Genomic DNA, 23,604 nt, shown 5'->3' with positions numbered 1-23,604 from the left:
ATTTTGAGATGTATAGCTATAGGTTTAAGTGATCATATATATGTATAGTTCAATTGTATGATATATATCTTCATTCTACCCTAAATAGGTATTTCATCATATTATCAAATCATATGGATTCTAAGTTATCTTTTCCGATACGTAATGGTTACGATCTAGTTAATAAATATATATTATAATAATTGTTTGACGTTTCGTTTATGCGGATGTTGCGCTACTTCCGACATTTGATGGCTGTGTTTTGTTATTATAGATTAACCTTGTCTTATATTATTCCGAAACACTAGATTTAATATATAATGGGTAAAAAAGGAAAAGCAGAAGGTGGTAATTTAGGCAAAGCTTTGATCAGAGATCGTTTCGGTTCTTCGAGAAATAGAAAAAATGTTGGCTCGTCTATGGTAAGGTAATGCTTTTATTTATAACCTTCTATTCTAATGCACGTGTATAAAATCTGTTAAATAATCTTTATTATTTTGAAATTATGATTTGAATTAGCTTCATACGGCTGAAATAAACGATGGATACGACTGGGGACGTCTTAATCTTCAATCTGTTACCGAAGAAAATTCTTTTCAAGAGTTTCTTTCTACCGCGGAATTAGCGGGGACTGAATTCTATGCCGAAAAGTTGAATATTAAGTTCGTTAATCCAAAGAGCGGTATAGGATTACTTTCGAAAGATGAAAAAGAACAGGTATTGGAGTCGCAAAGAAAAAATAAAGTATTCTTGAAAATACCCAGAAGACCAAAATGGGATAGTACCACAACTGCCCAGGAACTGCAAAGTAAAGAAAGAGAAGAATTCCTGGAATGGAGACGTTCACTTTCTATGTTACAAGAAGTAGAAGGATTGATGTTAACTCCTTATGAAAAAAATTTGGAATTTTGGAGGCAGCTATGGAGGGTTGTAGAACGCAGTGATGTTATTGTGCAAATTGTTGATGCAAGGAATCCTTTGCTCTTTCGTTGTGAGGATTTGGAAGAGTATGTCAAGGAAGTAGATCCAAAGAAAATGAATATGATACTGATTAATAAAGCAGATTTCCTAACAGAGGAGCAAAGACAAGGGTGGGCAAAATATTTTTCAGATATTAATGTCCAAGTTGCATTCTTTTCTGCCACATTGGCATCTGAAGAACAGAAGGCTAAAAACATAATAGAGGAGGAAGGTTCTGAAGATGAACTAGATAGTGAAGTAGAAAGTGAAGGGAATGAGAATGATCACAGTGATGAATCCTTATATAATTCAGAATTTGCTTCAGAAAGTGAATATGAAAGTGCAGATGATGGTAGTAATAGCACTAATCCAGAGAACACAGATAACATTTCTAAATTAGAAGTTGAAGAACAAGTCTGTCCTGAAGGCAATGAATGTAATTTACCTGCACCAGAAACTATCATTGAAAAAGTAGATGAACAAAATAAGAAAGAAGACAACACAAAAGTGCAAAATTCATCAGAGTTATTAGGCAGAGATCAATTAGTATCATTTTTCAAAACAATTTACAAAGGTGAAACATATACAAAAGGTGTTTCAACAATTGGTTTAGTAGGATATCCAAATGTTGGTAAAAGTTCCACAATTAATGCTTTATTAATGGACAAAAAAGTATCAGTCTCAGCAACACCAGGAAAGACAAAGCATTTCCAGACACTGTTCTTGGATAAGGATTTACTTTTATGCGATTGTCCTGGATTAGTAATGCCTAGTTTTATTTCTACAAAAGCAGAAATGATTTTAAATGGCATATTACCTATTGATCAAATGAAAGACCATGTACCACCAGTCACCTTACTCGGTACTTTAATACCGCGTCATATTTTAGAAGATCTTTATGGTATCATGATACCTCTACCGTTAGAAGGCGAAGATCCTGATCGTCCCCCAACTGCAGAAGAAATTTTAAACGCCTACGGATGTAGGTATTTTCATGTAAATATTGCTTAAGTAATATAACAGTTTGTTAACGATTTTACTCCATCGTTGTAGATAATAGAGGTTTCATGACACAAAATGGACAACCGGACAATCCACGTTCGAGTCGATACCTTTTAAAAGATTTTGTAAACGGTAAACTACTGTATTGTGTCGCACCGCCAACGGTAGAGCAAGAAAAATTCCATACATTCCCTCCACGAAAAAGAATTCATTCTACGAACAAACACGTACCGATTAAGACAATAAGCGCAAATAAGGGAAGTAAAGTCACTTCCGAAGATGTGGATAAAGTATTTTTCCAAAACAATAATTCTGCCGCGCATGTAAAGGGAGTAATGGGAAAGATGCACGGTATATGCCGTTATGATTCTAAGTATGTAACATTATTGTATATTTATTATTTCATAAAGTCATCCTTGTATAATTATTGACAATAATATATAATAATAAGTAATAGATCATTTTACACGAATTTGTTTTTCGATAATATTTGGTAATTATTGTAATCTTCCAGGGATACAGTATCAATGATTGGTTCGACAAAGAGTTTAACACTTGAAGAGAAACCATGGAAAAAGATCAATAAACATGCAAATAAAAAGAAACGTGAAAAAACAAGAAGATTGTATGCTCATCTCGATCGACATTGATTCATGAATATTAGTACTATGCGTCATTTAAATTGTGTGAATCGAAGGCCTTTTCGCTATATAACAGCGGATCATATTTTGTAATATACAAATCTCCGAATTTAAAAGTGCTCCAGAGATTCATATCAATTCTATGTACCAGAAATACATTCTAACAATAAAATACACACACATATAAGGATCACTTATACGCGCATATATTATAAAATTAAAATCTTTCATCATTTATATCCATTGTCTTTATTTTTCTAATTACGCTCATCAATGATCGAAATCATTAAATGAGCATAATGATGCTGTTTTCATATCATGCCATAGATTGCAGATAATTCCATATAGAACATAACAGCAGATCTCTGAAACATATTCTATGGAAAGTAATGATTCGTTAAACAGGAAGCACGGATTGAATTCCTATTTGTCGCTACCGAAATTCCTTCCACATAATCTGATTCGGAAAATGTGGTAGTACATTTATAGCGTATAATTTAGCTTTCTTTTTTCATAAGCTACGTTATCGACAAACACCAGGTTCTCAATACACGAAAGCCTTTTTAATAAAAAAGCACGGTATGTAGAATTGTTCTTTGAAACTTCGATTCAAATTCGTGAAGTAATTCGTCTATATCGTTATCTAAGTCCTCGCTATTGGCCAACTGCAACATACACAAATGATACATCGTTTGATAAAAATGATCTAGAGCAAGTGTATTAAAAAGAATATGAATTCAGATATATTTTAAGGTACCACAGTGACTAATTCACAAATGAGAAATGATCCAACAGTAGCTTCTTCATGATTATCTTGAATATCAATATTAATCAAATGCACAGGCTGATTATCCTCTGGAGTTCTGGATTCCATGCATTCAATTACTTGGTCATATACACGTTCTTCGCAAGTGATTAAGATATCAAACTTGTCCTTAGATAACTGAAACCTTTCTGGTTTAGGTTTTATTCTACGGTTTCTGTCCAACATATGTAATAAACCATTTTGGGTGTAGCTAATATTATAGTTAAGGAATTTGATTTCAATTATCCTATAACATTGTATTACAATAACAAACAGATTTTATTTAACAGTTCATTTTTATTATGTAAAGTTGTAATAATTCAATGGAAAAATGATTATTTCAAAAAAATATTTGTCTTTCTTAGAAGTTAATCAATTCTTATAATCACAGCCTGAAAAGAAAAGTTATTTATTAGGATACTATTGCTTGTCCTTTGATAAAAGATCATTGTAAATTTCATCGTATGTTGTTCCAAAGTCATAGATGTTGGGTCGATCAGGAGCATTTCCAGGAAGTTTTACTTTATCACCAGTACCAAAAGATTTTACGTTGAATCCCTTTTTACTAAAAAGAAAAATGAATCATTTTGTTTTATATAATATCCATAGTGAAAGTACCACAATTTGATGGTAAAATATGATTGATTACCTCAGAAAAGCATGAGCTTCCATACTTCTATTCATATTGCTAGAACATATTACAGCTACGCTGATAGAATTTGGTGCAGGCATTTTTCTGAATGATCAAGCGATTAAAAAAAAAAGATCTCGATATAAGAAATGGTACTGTACCACTTAACCTCAGATGTTGTTACGTTGTCTGTTACATTCGATATATTCCGTTAATACTACATAAAATTTAATACAAAACGCGTGTTTCTTTAGAATGTTCAAGCTTAAAAAGGACCTGAATCGATATCGCAAAAATATCTGGAAATGCTAGTAAAATAAAATATGTATCGTTGTTTCTCTACTTATCGTCGTCTCATAGTAAAATTCGTAATGAAAATTGTCTATAGTTTATTCTTTTTCCGCAATGACATCTACGGTCATTCCAGAAGGTAAAGAACGTTATAATCTCTGCTATATCAACTGAAACTGATATAATATTGCTCTTCTATTTCATTAATTTTGCCAATCGCCACTAGGTAGTGCAGGAGATACCATTCTCAAAACACGCAGTGTTTAAATATTAGGTTGAATTATAAGGTTTATTCAAACCCCCTGTGGCTCGGGGGGCTTAGAATACGGCCACGGTATCCCCTGCCTGTCGTAAGAGGCGACTGAAAGGGGGATGTAAAGGAGCGAGTAAGATGAGTGGACTTAAAGGAAGAGTGTGAGATTTAAAAGTACGGACAAGTATGAATATAGCATAAATAATGTAATTGAAAATGGCGCGATAATGCGCGTGGCCGATAACTTTTCGTTGGGCAAAAAGGGACAGATCCAAGTCCTTAGATTACGCCACCCTCAATAGAGGGAAACTTATAAAGTGAAGTGAAGGCTTATTCAAAGTTTTTTCAATCCATTTATTGATAATAATACAACTGTATAAACGTACATACATATACATTTGTATCTATGTTAAATATTCTAATGTGCAATATGATTATCAAGTCGGTCTCCAGTAAAATTGTATAATACTTTGAACAAAGGGATTTCCATGAATTTAAATAATTCATGCTTGTTTCGGTAAAAATTTAATATTTAATACTTAAGGTTTATAACATACAAATTTATTATTTATAAGTTAATAATATATCTAACATTTATTAATTTTCCCTTAGGATTGTGCTGACGCCTAGCGAAGAATCGAGATATCGCAGTTCCCTCCCAGCGAGAATCGACGACTACATTCACGCTGCGGCGGGGCATTTATACGGGTGGATAGTAGCTAGGCGCTTCAGTCTCTGTTTGGACCGCGAAACGTGAGCATGGGGTATCAGCGCGTTGTCGTGAAGTGTATCGTATAAATTGAAAACAAACCGAGCGACTCCACACAAACTTGCTTGATAATTAGCCACGAGAGAAGGACACGATTTGCTGCAGGGTGTCATCGAGCTTCTACCGCGTATTGCAATCAACGGGACATCGAAGTGAGAACTGTCAGTCGCAAATGCGGTGAATCGATCGTGTAACACGCGAAAGTCGTATTTCACTTTGCTCGATGTAAAAGAACGGTTTCGTGGGCGAGAAATCGAGACGATTTTTGAATTAAATCGTTCGTCGATGCGAGACTCGTCGCGTGTGCTTGCCAGGGATACGTGAAGACGGTTTCTCTCGTGGATACAGCTGACAAAGGTGAGTGATGTCTCAAATATAATTTCATGCGACCGTACTTTCGTAATGGCGGTAAAAATTATTCGAATTTGCGTTGTTCAGTTATCAAGCTTTTATGCTGAATCGTCATATTTGCATCCAATTACAGGCTAATTATTGTTATTAGTCGAGGAATATTGAACTGTCGTCTTCGCGATAATTGCGTGCCGTTTGACGTTTGCCGTTTGCCCGTCAAACGGGGGGTTAGGTTCGCTCCGTGCGACCGTAGTTTCTGACGTACTATACTTTTCAAATTAAAAACGCTATTTCACGTAGCACAATATGCATATATCTATTTATATAAATAATTAAAATGACATCAACTATTAGAATATTACGTCGACACAGAATTCGATTATATATACGTAAACCGTCTAAATATAAAAGTATGGTCATTACCGTATTTTTGATAAAACTGAGTACGATTTCGTCAAGCCAGATATTACATATTCAGTCAACGAATCCGGTTTATCTCGCGATGTATGAAAAAAAAGATACGTGATAAACGTCTGTCGATGACGATATTGTGTTTAAAATTACGTTAAATGTTGACTCATTATAGATTAATCTGGCGTTGAAGCAACATTACTAACTGGTTCTTAACAGGTTAATGCGATCATAAGTATAAAAGACACGGTGGTTCAAAGATGTCACTATCAAACAAAGTTTTCATTGATTCAACACGGTAAATATTTGCCGTGTGTTTATACATGATTACTCCTCAAACAGTGGATCGAGTGTTATTTAAATTAGCATTACGATAACTTTTAGCTAACAAGCAATGATACATTGCACTTTTTTCTTGATTTTAAGGTAAACTTAATTTTCCATAGTTTGAATTTTTCCAAATAAAATTAATCGATTCCAAATTTAAAAAAAAAGTGCAATCAATTGTCTGCAACCTTGATATTTCTATCATAAAATTCGAGGTTCCATTACCATTGAAATATCTCATCCTTGAGAAGTAACTTTTATCGGGGAAAAAAGTTGCAAATAACCTTACCAGTTAAAAAAAGGTAACTCCATTAACATTTTGTTGCCGTTTTAAATGATATCTCTCTATCGTTGCACGGATTGTTATTGACGTCTATTTTTAAGCGGTTTTACCTTACAAGCCTTAATAAATTTTCTCAGTGCTGGACGCTGACTCACCTGTCCTCAGCACGTTTGAAAACACTCTTAAAAGGCAAATGAGGGCCGATTAACGCGTTAACGTGTTGCATGTGTTAGGAACAAATAAATCGTATCCGTGGAATGATACTGTCGCGTTGCTAAGGTGGGGGACAATGATATTACCAGACGCAAAGATAGAATGCCACTCACGCGGGATAGTTAGACTTTGCTTTGCAAATGAGACCGTGGACAGAGATAACGTTTCAGGATGCATACTAAATTACCGACAGAATTGTTTATTAAAATTCAACAATGTAAGCGGCGAAGAACGGTTTTATACGTTGGATTAGCACGTTGATTTATCCGACGATAATTCACGTTACGATTGAATTGGCAATAGGGGAGGATCGTGGAAGTCGCGAGCCACGACGTAAGCGTGAATAGAAGATGCAAGATTAAAAGAGCGGGACCAAGACAAAGCTCGGTTGTAACATGCTCGATCGCGATGAGATTTCGTGCTGGTTGCAACCAGTGGAAACGCGAAACCAGTACCCGAGATACCTGTCGGATAGTTCGATGGGCTTTAGATGCACTTGCCAGATGCACTTTGCCGATAATCGCCACCCCTGTAACGCCTTTCGAAACCGTTCTCCCCCCTACCTCTCGTAAAACTCGGACCTGTACGAGCTGTAACTCGATGAATAATCATGATCGTGCGGTCATTTGACTCGGGCCTTTGATACCTCTCGCGATCGGGATGCATTCGTCGGTGATTCCACGTTAGAACGTGGCCATTTCATTTTTCACCGTTCGAACGCCACTTTTGTTAAGATCTCGAATCAGCTTTCTTTGCTACCTGGATTTCCCGGCACAACTTTCCCCTTTGTCGCGCAAATATTTTCATCGCCATTGTTTACGCGCGCACGGTTGCCTACTAGTTTTCTTAACCGCCTTATTTGCATTCCCGGAACCTGTGTATCAAGACATAATATGCAAATGCCTCGTCTCTCTCCGTATCCATCTTCGTAACCATCTATCCATCCGGCGCCTCGTTTTCCTCTTATATATATTCCCTATTTATTTGAACGTTCCCACTTCGTTTCCATTAATCTCTTCCGCTTTCACTCGATTGTATTCTTAATCCGAGGAAAAGGATTCTTTTAATTCCTTCTTTCATCGTCGTTGGCTTAATTACGAATAGATTTTGATTAGATTATTCCAAAACGGAGAGTTTTTACTCTCAATCGTTTAGGTAATGAAATGAAATTTGCTGTCGATCGGAAGGAGACAAGGATCGGTGTGAAATACGCTGGTTCGCGTGCAGCAGGGGGTAAAATTGGCGCGAAGAAGGAAGCGCGTTCGCTCGCGCCCCAACGAGTCCATTTAAAAGTGAATGGAGAAGCAACTCATTCACAAGATTTTCTGCCGAGTAGCAGCCGGTCAGTTTCGCCGGCGCGAGCGTACGGTCATGTGCACACCTGGTCGCTCGCTGTTGCGCACGCGCCCATACCAGTATCCTATCTTCTCGCCTTTACCGCGAAGATTCCACGCGTGCTCTCGTTCTCCTCCTTTCGGATCACTATTTTAGGCCCTGTACGCCGCTTTCCTCTTTTTCTTTATTCCCCGAGAAAGAACGTTCCTCTTTCCTTTTTCGCCTTTTATCTTCGGCGCGAGCGGAAAGATTATGAAGGGGGATGAGATTCCGCTCGAGTGGTTCAGACGGAGACGATTCCTCTTCGGCTGAGAGGATCAGAAACGAAGTTGTATTATTTCGTTTTGTAAATGGCAGAAAAGTGGCTCGGGTTAATGGATTTTCTTTTTCTTTTCAACGATAAGGAAAATAGGGCTTTCTCGCGAAGAGAATCAGCTTGAAATCTTTGTTTAAAGGAATTAATTTGAAAGTTTTGTAATCGAATCATCGGTCGTACAACTCGTTCCGAAGCTCACGGGTTCAGATGCCAGAAGGATTTATGTTCGCGTGATAATTTATGTGGAAAATTCACTTACGCTTGCTTTAGATCCACGGTAGATAATTCACGTTTAAAAAGGAACAAAAATTCCTACGGATTACATAAATAATTACATTACGAAAACGATCCGAACGTTGTCTGGTAAGGTTGAATAATTTATTGGCGATTTAGTTATCGCGAAAGAAAATGAAAAATCATGCTCGCGTATATCGATAATACGAATTCCATCGGCGTGTCGGTTAAATTTGTATTTGTTTATTGCTCGAGTTCGATCAATCATCCAGTTTCCGTTGCACCGTGTGCCTGCTTATCGTGTCTCTTTGAATATTTTAACATTTTCCAACCGATTTTTCATCGTGATTTCAAGCTGTCGAACACCTTTCTATTCCTCCTCGAGTATCGCCTTCCCTCCGTATATTAGATTTTACATTTTTCCTCGCGACTTATTTCCAAACGTGAAACCCCGTCCTTTACAGCGTTAAAAATCATTTAAAGTCCATGCGTTACCGGGGTAAAATTTACATTTGATAAGCACCAATAATTTTCCCCGAATCCCCGCCGTAATCTACGAACGCTCATCGAATGAAAAAAGAAAACGCGAAAGGAGGGTTGGCTCGCACGAAAGCAGCGGTTCGATCAATTTTCCCCGCTACAACGGCGTCGTACGTGTACGATGACAAACGAGCAGAGAAATGTTTTGGACGTTATCACGGGACGGTGATACGGTGCCGAGATACTGCGTTTCTTCGACGTGTTCGCGCGTTATACGGCATTATGATGCAGGCATTTCGAGCGCGCCCATAAGCCGGCCCGCTATGCATTTGCATTCGCGGCGCATGCCAGCGAACGACGTACCTCGAAACAGGTTCATTTTCTCTGTTCGTCGCGAATGAATGAAATCGTTAAGCGTTACGACACCGAGGGCCGGGGGAAACTTTATTGGCCCTGTATCCGTGCTGCAACCTAATTATATTCAACGCCCTTCCCTTGTCTCCCTTTTCCCTCCGTCTGGCTTATATGCATAAACGCGACGATTCAGATAAGGCATACGAAGGATCGAATTTCTTGCGATATCGCGAGTGCAGTAGGCATAAATCGCGGAATTCTATTGTCAGGGGAGGAATTGGGAATTGGAAAGGAACGAGGGTTAATATCGTAGAGAATTATAGGGGATGGATATTTTTATATATTGTAGTAAATACCGTGGGAAATGACTAGTCTACGCCCTAGAATAGCTCTGTAAAAGAATTCTAGATCTTGTAACAAGACTTACGTTCTTACTATGATAAGAGTCATAAAAAATGAAGGAGCAACGAGTGTTCTTTCGCTTGCACGCTCGACTTTACGGAGTCGTCCGGTTATTACCCAGCACTCGCTATGATTTATATCGTCGTGGAAAGCTTTCGATTGTCAGCAACTCGGTGTTGCAATTTAAAAGTACACCTCGTCAACGAGGAAATCTGAATAATTATTACTACAACGTATCGAGCGTGGTTACGTAAGGTCTGTGTCAGCTGGGTTCTAGTTATATGCAGAATCTGATATTCTCGTTGAGGGATCCGTGACGAGAGAAAGAAAGAAAGAAAAAAAGGAAAGACCGATCCAGTTGACATTTAATGGGCTGTAAAAGAGCAAATGACCATTAATTGGCCGGCGCGCCTCGTTGCGGGCGTCACGCGTCCGCTCGAATTCGTCGTTCATTCATATTTACCGTCGCGAAATTATCACTTGAAATAACATTTCGCCGCGATTTACGATGCTGACGAATCCATAAACCGATTAGAAATGTTGGCGGTTCTGTTTGATTCGTGATTTATAAATCTCGATAATTTGCCCGTTCGTGTGAGGATAATTACGTGTACGATTAATTATTATTACACAAAATTTATACCAGCTTGAACGCCATCGTAATATCAACAGAAACGTGTACTCTTCTTTCGCTCGTGGCGGAAGATAGTTGGTATCAAAAAGAAGGGTGCATGCCCGGAGGGTTTTTATTATTCCATTGAACCGCGCTAGAAGAAGGGAATATCAAAAGGTGTACGGACTATGGTCCTCCCTGTGAAAGAGCCAGTTCGTAAGTTTACCTACGTGAGCGTACTTTAAAGGTGTACTTAGCTCATCCTAACGGTATATCGCGATGCATGTTGCGACAAAAGAGACTGTACAGCTCGTACGTTTTACTTTATAAACGAGGGAGAAAGTAGAAGGAGTTAGAAACATTGATTTTGTGTCGTTTTATAGGATACAGGGTTTAGTAGTCTTGAGCCACTTTAATAACTATAGTTTGATGGAACAATAGATCCAGAAAATTAATAGACATACCTGCTTGTTTCTAGAAATTTTCGTTTTTGTTTATCAGAATTGCTTTATGAGTTTACGAGCTGCTATTGGAAATTTAGGATAATTTTGGGTAGATTAGGGGTCTATCGGGTACCTGACGGGTACCGTTAAATTAATTACCGTTAAATTAGGGTGGTGCCTAGTTATTGTTCGCTATGAAAACTGTGACGGTAAAGTTCCTAGTCGATACACCGACAACCCTAATAAATTTAGGGAAAATTTGAATTGACCCATCCCAAAGAAAAATTGTAGGTAGTTACACCGGTACTCGTGTTTAATAATATTCGAGTATCAAGAGGAAAAACAGCTGTAAGTAAGCTTCCGAAGGCTAGACAGCGCATATTGCTTCTCGATTCTCGATTATATTGGTCGACTTGGTCGTGGTCGCGTTCCTTATACGTCGACCGGTCTGCTGGCTCGAAAAGAAACCGCGTAATAAAGACGTTGGTATGGAAATTCATGAACGAACTATGTTGTTTGCGGCTTTGCGAATGGATCGACTCCATTTTCGTAGCCGTTCTTCAGCGGCATTGTTTCTCTCGCGAGATTTCTGGCTGATGGCAGAACGGGTAATGAGGTTAATTGGGAACGTACTGGTGAAACGAGTGAGATGTTATGAATGGAAAAGGGTTGCCGGAGGTAATTGCAAGTGATTAATTAACGAGTTTCATCACTTTGATCTTTTCGACCTAGCATTTCTGTATTTCCGATCTTCTGGATTAAAATCGCTGGAACTACGCGAGCGGAGATTAAGTAATTCTTAACATTAATATTAAAATTGAAATGTACGTCGACATAACTGTTTAACATATTCAATTACAATATCTCACGGACGACAAAACTTTCTCTCGTTGAGCAAACAATTTATCACTCGCGAAGTCAAATATATTTATCCATTTAATTTACATATTCTTCCTCCATTAAGCGAAGTTTACACCCTGCCTATTCGTGCGCTATCGCTATTTTCTTCGAAGCAAAGTTACGATCGTCGTTCATGGTTTTTACTCGTCAAAACGTCAATATTTTGCTTATTTTGTCGTCGAATCGATCGACGGACAAGTTGGCCAACGCTTGCTTTATGGATCGTAAATCCACGAGAGCTTCTCTCTCGCGCGCGTTTCTCTAAAACGAAAGAGTTGCCGTTGCTGCTGGTGCTAGAAAATTGAATTGGAGAGCTGCAGGCAAGGATTGCAGGAAGTGTATCGTACTGTAAAACGAAACACGCTTGTTTAGTGTACACCTACCTAGCAAACACTTTCACAAGTTGTGGCAAAACCCGATCGCTATCGCATCGTAATTCCTCCGGGTCGAGCGCGCATCGCCGTGATTTTTCGACCTCGACACCTCGCAATAAACGGCTCGATTTATGCCTCGTTCGTTTCTATCCTTCCTCTTTGTTTCCCTTTTTGTTTTTTTTTTGCATTTTAACCATCACAGGCAATAATAAAATAATATTTTATGCACGCAGCGTACATCATTCGAAATATTTCATTCTCGTCCGAATAAATATCTAGGTAAAGGAAAATTTACACTTTGCCATTTAGAATCGAAACACCTGTCTCGCGGTATCTACGGGCTCTCGAGAAGCTTACAATAACGAGGCGGTGTTAACGAGGAGTAAATCATACGCTTTGCATCGCGGGGAAACGCGAGACGGTGACATTTTACAGTCACCTTTTGTAAACGGTAATCCACGATCGTCGATGTTGCTGCACGAACTCGCCTTTATGCTTTTCCTCCCTTTGTCCTTCGGTTCCTTTTTCTACCAGCCCTTCCTTCGCTTCTCTGTTTCAATCAACCGCCTCGAATAGGAACAATGATTCTTGTCGAAATTTAAATATAATATAATGGAATATGGAAGAATATGGATATGAAAGTAACAGGTGAAAGGTTTCCATTGTAATATTACCAAAATAGCATTTATTGAAATGAAATTACAGGACTATGGGACCGTTGGCCATAAAACTAGACTATTAAAGCGTTGATCTAATGGAGTATACACCAGCAGAATGCCAAACCGCTAGACTAGGTATTAAATTGTACAACCAGCAGACTATTTGTCCGGACCATTACGCTATGAAATTATTATAGCAGGCTATCTAATTGTACAACCAGTAAGCTAGGCTTTAAAATTGCGGAACTATTCGGTTAACACTTTTAAGCTAGAAAACCAGTCGAATTTTTCATCTGGTGGTTACACGGAATTAACAAGTTATTGGCGCATTAGATAAAATTATTACAATTATGAAAGTGGAGAATTTACAGAGTCGTAAAATGAGCTGTCAGGAGTTATTTCGGTGTTAAGTAGAAAAATGATAAATTTACAAATGGTAGCAATCGAGGGGACGAAATTTACGCGAGTACCCTAATTCATTGAAACGAATTGCAAACTCGATCGTCGCCCAGCTCCGTGCTGCGGTTCATCCCATGTGATAGCTGGTCCCAAAGGGGTAGAATACGGTCCGTCGAAACTGCTTCGGCCACGGATCATCGTCGCTTGATGAGAATAACGGAGATTTTCGAAGGGTAACCAGGGGACTGGCAAACAACGAACGCGATATGGCACGGCTTTTCATACGTTGAGCAACAGACAACGGCCTTATGGGGTGGTTTAACCGGTGCGTCAACTGGGGGAGAGTTTCTAGGGCAGTCAACGATACAGACCCATCACCATTGTGTTGCAAATCCCTGGAAATTTTATTGCCCATCCGTAGTGTGCTTTAAAATGATAGACGATTGGTCGTTCGCGTCATGAAATCAATTTTACCAACAAATTTTTTATTTCTCTGTTAATTTACAAAGTAGAATTTTAAAATTTAAGTTTGGAAATTAGAGAACTTATTTGTAATTTGAATAAACGGTAAAACCACAGTGACGATACTTTAATCCGAGGGGTAGGTAAACGGTATTCCAGGTCATATTGGCCGGCAACGAGGTGACCGTCCATAATGGAAGGTATTTCTTAATTCTAATTGGTTACCAAGTGGCCGATGGGTTTTTCCTATAAAAGGACCATGCAACTTGGTGTAAAGGTTTAGTTCACACTTACTGCAGTTCACGTTCGCACCGCGAGAGAACGTTCGCATTAGAAATCGTGTCACATTCGAAAGACCGTTCATTTTGCCGTAGGTTTTGAATACTTGAGGTATTTAAATTAATTTCGAGAAGGATATTAACAAATCTTTATTGATAAGTTTGAACAGATTCTAAGAGAAAATGATATTGTTTCAGGTAGCGAGCAGCCAAAATGTCGGTGCTTCTGGAAGCAAGGTCTTACAGACCTTTCAAGTCTTCGGAGGAGTATCTGGTCGCGATGAAGGAGGACCTGGCCGAATGGTTGAACGCTTTGTATCCGGAATTGAGAATCAACGTTGACAATTTTATGGACAGGCTGGACACTGGCGTCGCTCTGTGCAAGGTAAGTGATTAAACATATAATTAATGCGCCTCCAAAAATGAAATACAAAACTACTTTCTCCTTTGTATCATTTTAACCGACGATCGATCGATGGAAAGGTAATCAAAAATTTTTAAAATATATCGCGTTTGAACGATTTCAAGAAGCTTCTTGGAAATTCCAAGCTCGATTAAAGTTCGAGCGCGTGTACGTACACAATCGAGCGTTAAATAGAAACGCATAAAATGCTATGGGACACGTACTTTAGTCGCGGCTCGTGAAACAGAGGAAGAAGGATGCGTGTGACGTCCACCGGAAGCTCTTGCTTCTACGTCGATTGAATTACGAATTAAGTCGGCGCGTGTAGGAAACGCTGTGACACGAAGAACGGCAACAGAAAATATGCTTGAATCGATCGAACGATCGTTTTTCTCTTTTTTTTTTTTCATTTTCTTGACCCTGTCAATTCGCCAAGAACCAATTCAATCCATGGAATCCAGAATTGCTTGTATCGAAACCATAAGTTTAAGTTAGTCCTTATCGAGTCTCGTGAATACGAATCTAGAATTAAGTGTACTGGATCTCGTAAATTCGAAATATCGAGTCCTACCGATCCAGTATCGTCTGTATCACGACCCTGAGACGTTCGTATCGACTTCCATGGGTATCAAGGTCGTCGATAACGAGTTGCACGGCTTTCAGGGACTTTTGTACCGCACCCTACAGGGTTCCAGGGTTATTCGCGTTGGTATTCAACATGCGGGTATCCGGATGCTGGTAGTCAATTTATACCACTGGTCGTTGGTCGTCGACTCGAACCTCGTTTCATTGCAAGACGAACATTTTTATAATCTCGTTTGAACGTTTTATTGTAATATTTCAAGTTTGCTTCAATTTGATCGATAATCTATCGATTCTTTTTTTTTATCCGACATTACGACTCACATTTCGGATAGGCAACATAGTTTCGTGTCGTATAAACTAGTCCCGCCTCAACCTGAACCGTACACCGCCATAAACCGAGCGAACTTATGCCGTCGTTCAAGCACGCCATTATAGACACGACGGCTAGTTATTTTCGCCCGATGCAAATTCCCTTTATCTCGATTGTAAATTCCGTGAAATTTATCACGGAATACCGATACCGTTCCTGGCTATTTATGTAACATGGAACACAATCATCAACGACACGGTGCACAGTTAATAATAATCCCCGTATCAGCATGGCTGTCGTGGATTTTTCCAGTTTTCTCGTAGCTAATGATCGCCACACCAGCTCGTTCTCGCGACGACATTCTCGGTTTCGCGGCGCTGCTCGAAACTCGTTTTCCGCGCGCGGTTTCAGGGCGATGTGGCTCTCGATAAATTTCAAACGACGAGAATTCAATTCAATCAGACTCCGCTCAGTTCCGACAATGATTTTTGAGATTTTAAAATTTTATTCTACCGAAAAATCGTCCCGGGGGATGAAAGCAGGGGGGAAATTACACAGCGGCTACCGTGGCTGGCAAAAAAGGTGGGCACGGTTCGTTAAGTAGAGTACGGAGCGTGCCTATGGCAATGAATGGAGCGCCATGCGGCGAAGGAGAAGCGATTTTACGCAGCGTGGCTACGAGAATCGCGGAGGAATCGGGGTCTCGAACGGCCGGTTGCTCGTAGATCAGTGAAAGTCCGTGGTTGCTACCCGTTCGCGCTGGCGACAGCCAATCCGACACGCGAAACTACTCTATCGTCGTCGTTGAATGGCACACACGATCTTATATGCTAGATACAGAGCTGGCAGCCGCGTGTTCTTTCGACACAGCAGCGTACCACACCGATGGTTCGGATTTCAGAATTTAGTTTGACAGTGCGACAGCCCCGGGATCGTGTCGGACAGCCATCGGACACTTTGATTGTCCGGTCCGATTAGCAGCTAGCTTGCTAGGTTGCTCTCTGGTAATTAGCTGCCGTGAGCGACACCGGACTCGTGGGACCCGATACGAAACGATCACGAATCCTTACGAGCTATCGGCGATTCCGGGTCCGTTCAACCCCGATACCGATCATTTCGGATGCATTGTATCGGGCACAGGTGATTTTCGAACACCTTTCTCGGTTCAATTATTCCCACTGTTATTGGTGGCAATAATCTTGCAGTACTCGTCACGACCCGACCGAATGCATCCAGTTTCCAGTACGAAGCGGCGTGCCATTCCGCTTGGCGTTGGCCCACGGCTATCCGATTGGCAGCGCGCGGAACAAGTGAGCACAGAACGCTCGGCTGGGTATCGGGCCTCGTTATTAGCGGCGGTGCACCGTGGTCGTTATAAATTCATGCCAGAGAAACATTTAGAGTAGGCAGCCGCGATAAAAGCAAGCCACAAAGAGCGAGATCGATGAACAGAAACGAAGAAAGAGAGAATCGGGTCGGTACAGTCTCGCGCAACTTCGATTTCCATATTCTTCATCCATGAAGATAGATCTTAGATCTTCTTAGATCCTTTTCAAGGTTCTGTCTAGGTTCTTCTAGGATTCTTTCGAGATCGACTGGTTAAATTATTATAAAATCATTTTCCCGAGGGAAACCTATATCGGGCTACGCGCCCCTATCGCGGCCGCAAAGGATTACAACAGATTTCTCTTTCTATTCCGTCTCCGTCGAACCATCTGACGGGCGAGTCGCGTGGAATTTCTGATGGTGAAGCCTGTTGGCGAGCCACCTTTTGCGACCACGTCGACTTTACGAGCCGTGACGAGAGCGAAGGAGAGAAGGGCGCGGTAAGGTAATAAGCTACGAGGTACCCGTGTGTCGCGATAAGGACCCCCGGTGCTCTCGATACGGCTTGTTCTCACTGGCTGACACGTTTTTTCTTCTTCTTTTCTCTTCGACTTCTCAATAAGGACGAGCCACGCCAGACACGCTCGCTATCTTTCCCCCTTGTCTCTCGCCTTACCCTCCAGTTCGCGATGGGACTTGATGGAAAAATTGGTCAATTTATGGGACTGGAACAGATACGATCGTGTTTCGCCTTGTAACCTGTCTAACATTCTATTTCTCAACGTTCGAAAATGGCTCGAGTGGAATTGTGGAATTGAAAGATGGATAGAGACTTAAATTCGCCAATTTTCAGTATCACCTTTAGTTAATTTTAATATTCCTAGTATCTCGCGCGGTAGTTCCTTCGCGCGTAAGAAGCCTTTCGCTGAATCGTGGACAGGGCAAAGGCGGGCAAAGTCGTCCTCGAAGAGGGATTAATTAACCGCAATTGTCGACGTCTGCTTTCCTTGTTCCTTCTCGCGATGAATTAGAATTTACGACGAGCGCAATCGAGGCCTGGCGACTTTGTCTAACGCGCGTGTCCCCGTTTCAACTTCCAAGAATTGCTTTCCTGAACGAAGATGATTTCTTTTACCAATTAAACAGTGGAAGAAACTCGCCTGGCCATAATTGGCATTAACAGCGTCGCGCGTCCTTACTCGATAAACACACAAATCATGCAAATTAATTGTGTCACGGTGGGAGAAGGGAGAGATGAAAGGATGTAACGTTGCTCGGATCTTGGATCGAATCAACCTTCTCTTTAAATGAAATCCTGCCTTGAATTCGTTCTATTTACAGACTTTCATTCATTGGGGACAGTGTTACTTCCCCGGGATCGTTTAACCGAGAAATTGCCTGAAATTGAGACCTTGTTGTTGGAATAGCTTTACCAGAAGATGAGTTAGGAAAGAGTGGTAATCGTAGAAATATTTCAATAAATTAGAATGTTATATAGTTTAGAAGTCCACGAATGTTCAAGTGGAAAAATACATGAAATTCTCTGAGGTTGCCAGAAAAATCACGTAACAAAGGACACGTAATAGTTCGCGATTTGCATTCTGACACAATTATTTCCCTATCTAAGCGTAGATCTTCTCTGTTTCGCACGATTCCAGGTATACCTGAAACGGGCACGCACTGATTTTACATACATTTGCATATAAAAGGACATTCGCGCGACCGTCCTTGTTAGCTGATTATCCTTTTCGAAAGGCCATTCGTAAATTTTTTTTTTAACAGGCAAGGACGAATCTAATCGAGACCAGTTTCTATCAACCCTTCGAATAATTTATTACCTTCTCTGCTCCGACCTGAATTTATGATTTCACCATAGAAAAACAATCTTTCTCGTACTTTGCTCTGCCATTGTACTTTTGTTTATCGTTCGCCGCACTTGTTAGTATCCGACAAACTGTTCCCGGTACAAAAGAAACTATCGTGAAAGGGTTGAAGTGCAGCGGGTTCCGTCGAAACGTTTCAACGACCACCCCTTTCGGGCGGTACATCAATAGCGATTTGTCTAGCAGAGACGCGGATGTACTATTTTTTTTTTATCGGATAGCAAAGGTTGAAAATAAACAGACAGACGTCCTTCCATCCGGCCCTTTTTTTCCAGCTGCTTCATCTAAATATACTGACCTTCCCCCGAACTCGCTGGAAGAAGACGGTTAGGGGTGGGTTGGAAAAACAAGCGACGAAAATAGATCCGAGGGTAACGATGATGCGACGTGATGGCACAGGAACAGAAGTAGGAATATCTAGGACCTCTGAAGGATTTACGTATCTTTAAACAGTTTCATTAACGCGAAAATGGAAATGCTGTTTGATCAACTGGGAAAAATTAAAAATTGTACATTTTCACGTGGAGAATGTTCGATTGAGATAACAAGATTTCTCGTTACATAGATCTGCGATCGAATTTTATGGTGTGGCTATGGAGGTCAGAGAAACCGAAAGTTATTCAATGCAAAGTTAACTGGATTTGTACGCTCGCATGTTATAGAGCTACGTCTAATTTCAGATAAATCGAATGGACAACTTTATTACATGCTTACGATTTCAATTTACAATTGGCCATTTTATCAATATAGGTACCATTGGAAATAATTTCAAGATTTCGATAATGATACCCTTAATATAATTACTATTTGATTAATGGAAAGTTCGTTTAATCTCGTTGTACACGAGTAGAATTTTATTAGATCTATTTTTTAAACGAATATCAGATAACATATTAGATTGATTTGCCGTTTGATTTATCGACTTATTGTGTCGGGATGTCGTCGACGGAATTTTAATTAAGACCGGAAGCAATTCGCTTGTAGACATATTGCCGCGTTTGATCTTTCGCTTCTTGTTTATTATCAATCTTCGTTATGCTTCGATAATTAAGATTAATCATCGTGATCTATAGCGAACGTATTCGCGTGCAACATACTGTGAAATATGCCAGTGAAATCGAAACCGAATCAGGCGAAGGAAATTCGTTCAATCTAATTTCATTTCTAATCGCTAATTTCCCAATTTTCCAGCTGCTAATTTCTCAGTTTCTCACTTCTCAAAGTTCACTTTCCCCAGTTTATTGTTTAAGTACTTTATTCTACTATCTCTAATGTTTCCACAACACCTGTTTCGTTATCGTGCACATAATTCTCTATTATTCCTTAAGCTTAAACCGGCCGCTGTTTGTTGCCAAAGCTCCACAAGTCGCAAACGTTGAGTCGCTTTGTTTCGTTTGCTTTTGTATCGCTGTGTAGCAAGTCGAGCTTGAAACGACTGACTAGACCAGACTAGACGGATTAGCCGATGGAAAGTGCTCTTCAGTCGGTGTAAAACGCTCGTTGCATCGTATGAAAGCGAAACGAGATTCTTTTTCACGGATTTTCCTTGAAACAGAGAACAATTCTTTCCACGATCTTCGACTACCAAACGTTTACACTATTAATAAAATAATTTTCACCAGTATCTTCCCCAGATGAATCAATTGAACTCGTAGTTCCCTCGGTCGTGTCATAAATATCTATTTACCTCGTATTGGTTTCGTTATAATATATTGTGGTGTTTAGCCGGTTGCAAGTAGTTTTCCCACCGTGTGTCGGCCGTCAGGGTAATCGACATTAGGCCCGAGTAAGAAGGAGCACGGGGGGACTATTAAGTAATTGAGCGCACAATTGCCAGGCAAAATAATCTAGCTCGTAATTAATGACTGTACATAGTTATTGGAGATAGCGTATCGAGGCCTGTTGTCGGATCAACGTAACAAGATAACAGCATAGGAGAAATGATATCGTGCGGCGAATAAAAATGTCATCGAATTGCGCAGCGGTGCTGGACTTGATTGTTTCGAATAGCTTGATTAACTTGTCCCTCGATTAGTACAGAATCTAAACCCGATAAATTTATCGATGAACAGTTAACAGATTTTTCATTTCTTCATTAATTTTCTCTACGAATCCCAGCGAGGCGAGTCGAATTTTTATTTCTCCTCCGCCAATGAATAGAAATAAATTGCAAACAATTGAATATGGAATTGCCTACACGGTTCTGATAGAATGTCTTTTGATCACAATGCGCGTGCCGGAAGTGTCATGAATCATCCCGGTGATATCTGTTTAAAGAGCCTGACGATGTCGAACAGCGCGAACGTGCTCGAGAAGAATGCCAGCTAAACAATCGTGTATGCATAAGAAACTGAAGAAGTATATAACAGAAGCTGTCTCGTTTTCGTAGCGACTGCTAGCAGCACGCGACGCTCGTAATTACAACTGGTAGCGGTTACAATGGTTAACTGTAATTGAAGTTTTTATTCCGGGGAAAAGCGAGGTCGGAAAAGCGAAGTTTCTAACAGCTTCAAATGGAAGAACAAAGGTTTTTCACAGAGGGTGGGGGGAGAAAAAGGTAAAATCTTGACTGATTTCTTTCAATTTCTCGACCGTGACAATAGGCATTCTGTTTTCTCTTCCCGTTGCTGGATGAAAAGCAGCGGTCGAAGATCGTCAGGAACGCGAGTTAAATAAAACAAACGGCACCCCGCGTTACCCTTTTCTCCGCGACATTACTGTTAACGACGAGCCGCTGTTGTCCCTTGGGCCGTTCCTCTTGCGAAGCCGCTCTAATTTACAATGTTGAATGTGCACCAGCCATTTTCATTAAGCGCATTTGCCCACAGTAGTGGCGGGTAGACGACACGAGGGGGTCACAGGCCACATAATGTGACATCCTGCCGTCAAACTCTCATCTGCCAAGCGCGTATTACCATGCGCCGCACTTCTACACTCTTCTTCACGCTTCTCTTGCTCTTCTTCCCTCAGAGGTTCTCATTCGTTTCGTTCACCCCGCTGTTTTATTGCCAACCAAAAATTACTTAGAACGTCACGAGCAAATATTAAAAAAATATTGCGATATAAATTTTCATTTAGAGCTACCTTTCTCTTCGAATGTTAAGATAAACATTTTACGATCCCGATCGAACCGTTCCATGGTAGAGCAAATGTTTTTCTAGTAATCTTGTTTTCGCAGTTTCTCGTGCAATTACCAGGGAAAACGAGGGTGCAATGGAAAGACCGCGTGGCGCCTTCTTCACGCGATGTTACGCTCATTTTCCACGGTTATTGCACGGATGGCCGGACGTTTAACCGGCGATTTAGCGACTCGACGAACGGTTAGAACGACTCTGTTACGCTGCGAATTACGAGAAAATCGTGATAACCCTTTTCTGTTCGCCGGTTCTGCACGGTCACGGGGAATCGAAGCTCGAGCAGCGATTGATGGAAACCGCGATCTGTCCGCCGATAACCCGCCTCTTATTTATGCAATCGAGATCGTACCGGTGATTTGTTTCGGTATTTAAGAGAAATTATGTCTGCTTTACCTCTCGCAACCGGGTTATTCTTTACGCTGGGGGAGTGTTAAATAGATTGCCGGTTTAATGGAAAGGTCGGTTGTGGTTGTGCAAAGATTGAAATTCATGAATGAAAAGTGTTATTATTATCTTTGCAACAAATCATGTTACAAGTACTAATCTTAATCAAATTTAACCCGTCCGAAATTCCTCGGGAAACGATAGAACGCCAATACCAGAGTCTCCGTGTCTCGAGGCTAGCACGTGAAAATAGCGAAGAGAAAGCTAATTTCAGGAACAGTTATATCCCATATTCAGCTTCGCCTTTATTGGTGTTTCTCCTTTCCAGTTTCGTACGGTTTTCTAAAAAAAGAAACGAATTCAAATGAGCGATTCGCTCGATCGAAATTCGGCCAATCAACGAGAAAATAAGAAGAAACTATTTTGGAGAAGGGAAACGCGCAAGTTGCCCACTCGATTCTCCGTTTGATAGGGCGAGGATCTTTCGAAGCACGAGAGCGAAATGGTGACTCGTTACAAGCGAGCAGGCCGTTGACACGTTCGCCTAATCTCTATATTATCCCTGGGGAGGTATCGAGGCGGGACAGCGGACCGGATGCTGTTAGATAGAATTTTTACGAGTTGTCGTACGGCTCCGGCTGTGGAACCGCCGGCATACCATCGCCTTATGGGCTCCACGTGCGAGCGTGGAAAACGAGATACCCGTCGTAGACAGGGAGAGACTTAAAAAAATGACACGATCGAAAGCTTGTCCTAAATTCTTGCCGATATGCACCGGTTGATAACGCGAATGCCATTCCTCTAACCGATTTCGAATGATTTACAGTCGTTTCGCTCGAAAACTTGTGAAAAATAAACGGAACAGTCGTTGAGAAGCGTGTTTGAGTTAACTGAAATATTGGCCGGCGTCTTCTCGCTGACGATTATTGAAATTCACGGCAGCGTATCGGGACAGGAAATGAAGAGTTACGGAACAATCGATCAGCGTCTGCCAGCTGACCTCTTTAACTGCTTTATCAAGTAGTTTGTATAGTTGGATTATCGTCGATGGCAGACACGTGGTCTGAATAGAAGTTTGCTAGTATATACGATGAAAGCAACGACCTCTGTTAAACTCGATCTGAAAATTACATCCATTATGTAACTCGTCTAATGTGACCAATATTCATCAAGCTACAATTAACCGACTGTTACAAAGTATAGGGATCGCTTTTTCTTTTTTAAATATCAAGTGGCTTCTGTCGCGATGGAAACCACATCTGTCGAGTTTCATTGTGGACCGAGTATAAAGTTACTTATGTAGAGCTACGTTAATGGAAATCTGTCGACACTGGATATTTTATGTCCACTGTTGATCTTTCTCGCGAAATTCTTTTTTATCTTTGTTAGCTTTGAATCGGGCCACGTGAAA

At 40.4% G+C, this 23,604-nt stretch overlaps 3 protein-coding genes across 4 annotated transcripts in view; 2 read left to right on the top strand and 1 right to left on the bottom strand.

Annotated features, from left to right (window-relative positions):
• Position 1: 1 nt before the first annotated feature.
• Positions 2–2,819, top strand: LOC114873704 (large subunit GTPase 1 homolog). The gene is made up of 5 exons (XM_029182312.1): positions 2–88; positions 254–401; positions 499–1,921; positions 1,993–2,314; positions 2,456–2,819. The coding sequence occupies exons 2-5, from the start codon at positions 300–302 to the stop codon at positions 2,589–2,591; spliced, it is 1,983 nt and encodes a 660-aa protein (XP_029038145.1). The 5' UTR covers positions 2–88; positions 254–299; the 3' UTR covers positions 2,592–2,819.
• A 94-nt stretch (positions 2,820–2,913) lies between these two features.
• Positions 2,914–4,412, bottom strand: LOC114873706 (RNA polymerase II subunit A C-terminal domain phosphatase SSU72). The gene is made up of 4 exons (XM_029182314.2): positions 4,037–4,412; positions 3,809–3,952; positions 3,340–3,598; positions 2,914–3,247 (listed from the first exon to the last, which is right to left on the bottom strand). The coding sequence occupies exons 1-4, from the start codon at positions 4,117–4,119 to the stop codon at positions 3,146–3,148; spliced, it is 588 nt and encodes a 195-aa protein (XP_029038147.1). The 5' UTR covers positions 4,120–4,412; the 3' UTR covers positions 2,914–3,145.
• A 220-nt stretch (positions 4,413–4,632) lies between these two features.
• LOC114873716 (GAS2-like protein pickled eggs) overlaps positions 4,633–23,604 on the top strand; it is a 41,527-nt gene continuing 22,555 nt past the window's right edge. Inside the window, exons 1-3 of one of the 2 annotated variants that reach the window (XM_029182340.2) lie at positions 4,633–5,079; positions 5,175–5,688; positions 14,364–14,550. In XM_029182340.2, coding sequence (XP_029038173.1) covers positions 14,380–14,550 — 171 coding nt within the window. In that variant the 5' untranslated portion in view covers positions 4,633–5,079; positions 5,175–5,688; positions 14,364–14,379. The remainder of the gene's footprint in view (positions 5,080–5,174; positions 5,689–14,363; positions 14,551–23,604) is intronic. The other variant, XM_029182338.2, reaches the window with a different exon arrangement.

This window comes from Osmia bicornis, chromosome 8 (genome assembly GCF_907164935.1).
Source record: "Osmia bicornis bicornis chromosome 8, iOsmBic2.1, whole genome shotgun sequence".
NCBI classification, from domain to species: Eukaryota; Metazoa; Arthropoda; class Insecta; order Hymenoptera; family Megachilidae; genus Osmia; species Osmia bicornis.
The sequence above is the reverse complement of the archived record's forward strand: the minus strand, read 5'-3'. Positions and strand labels throughout refer to the sequence as shown.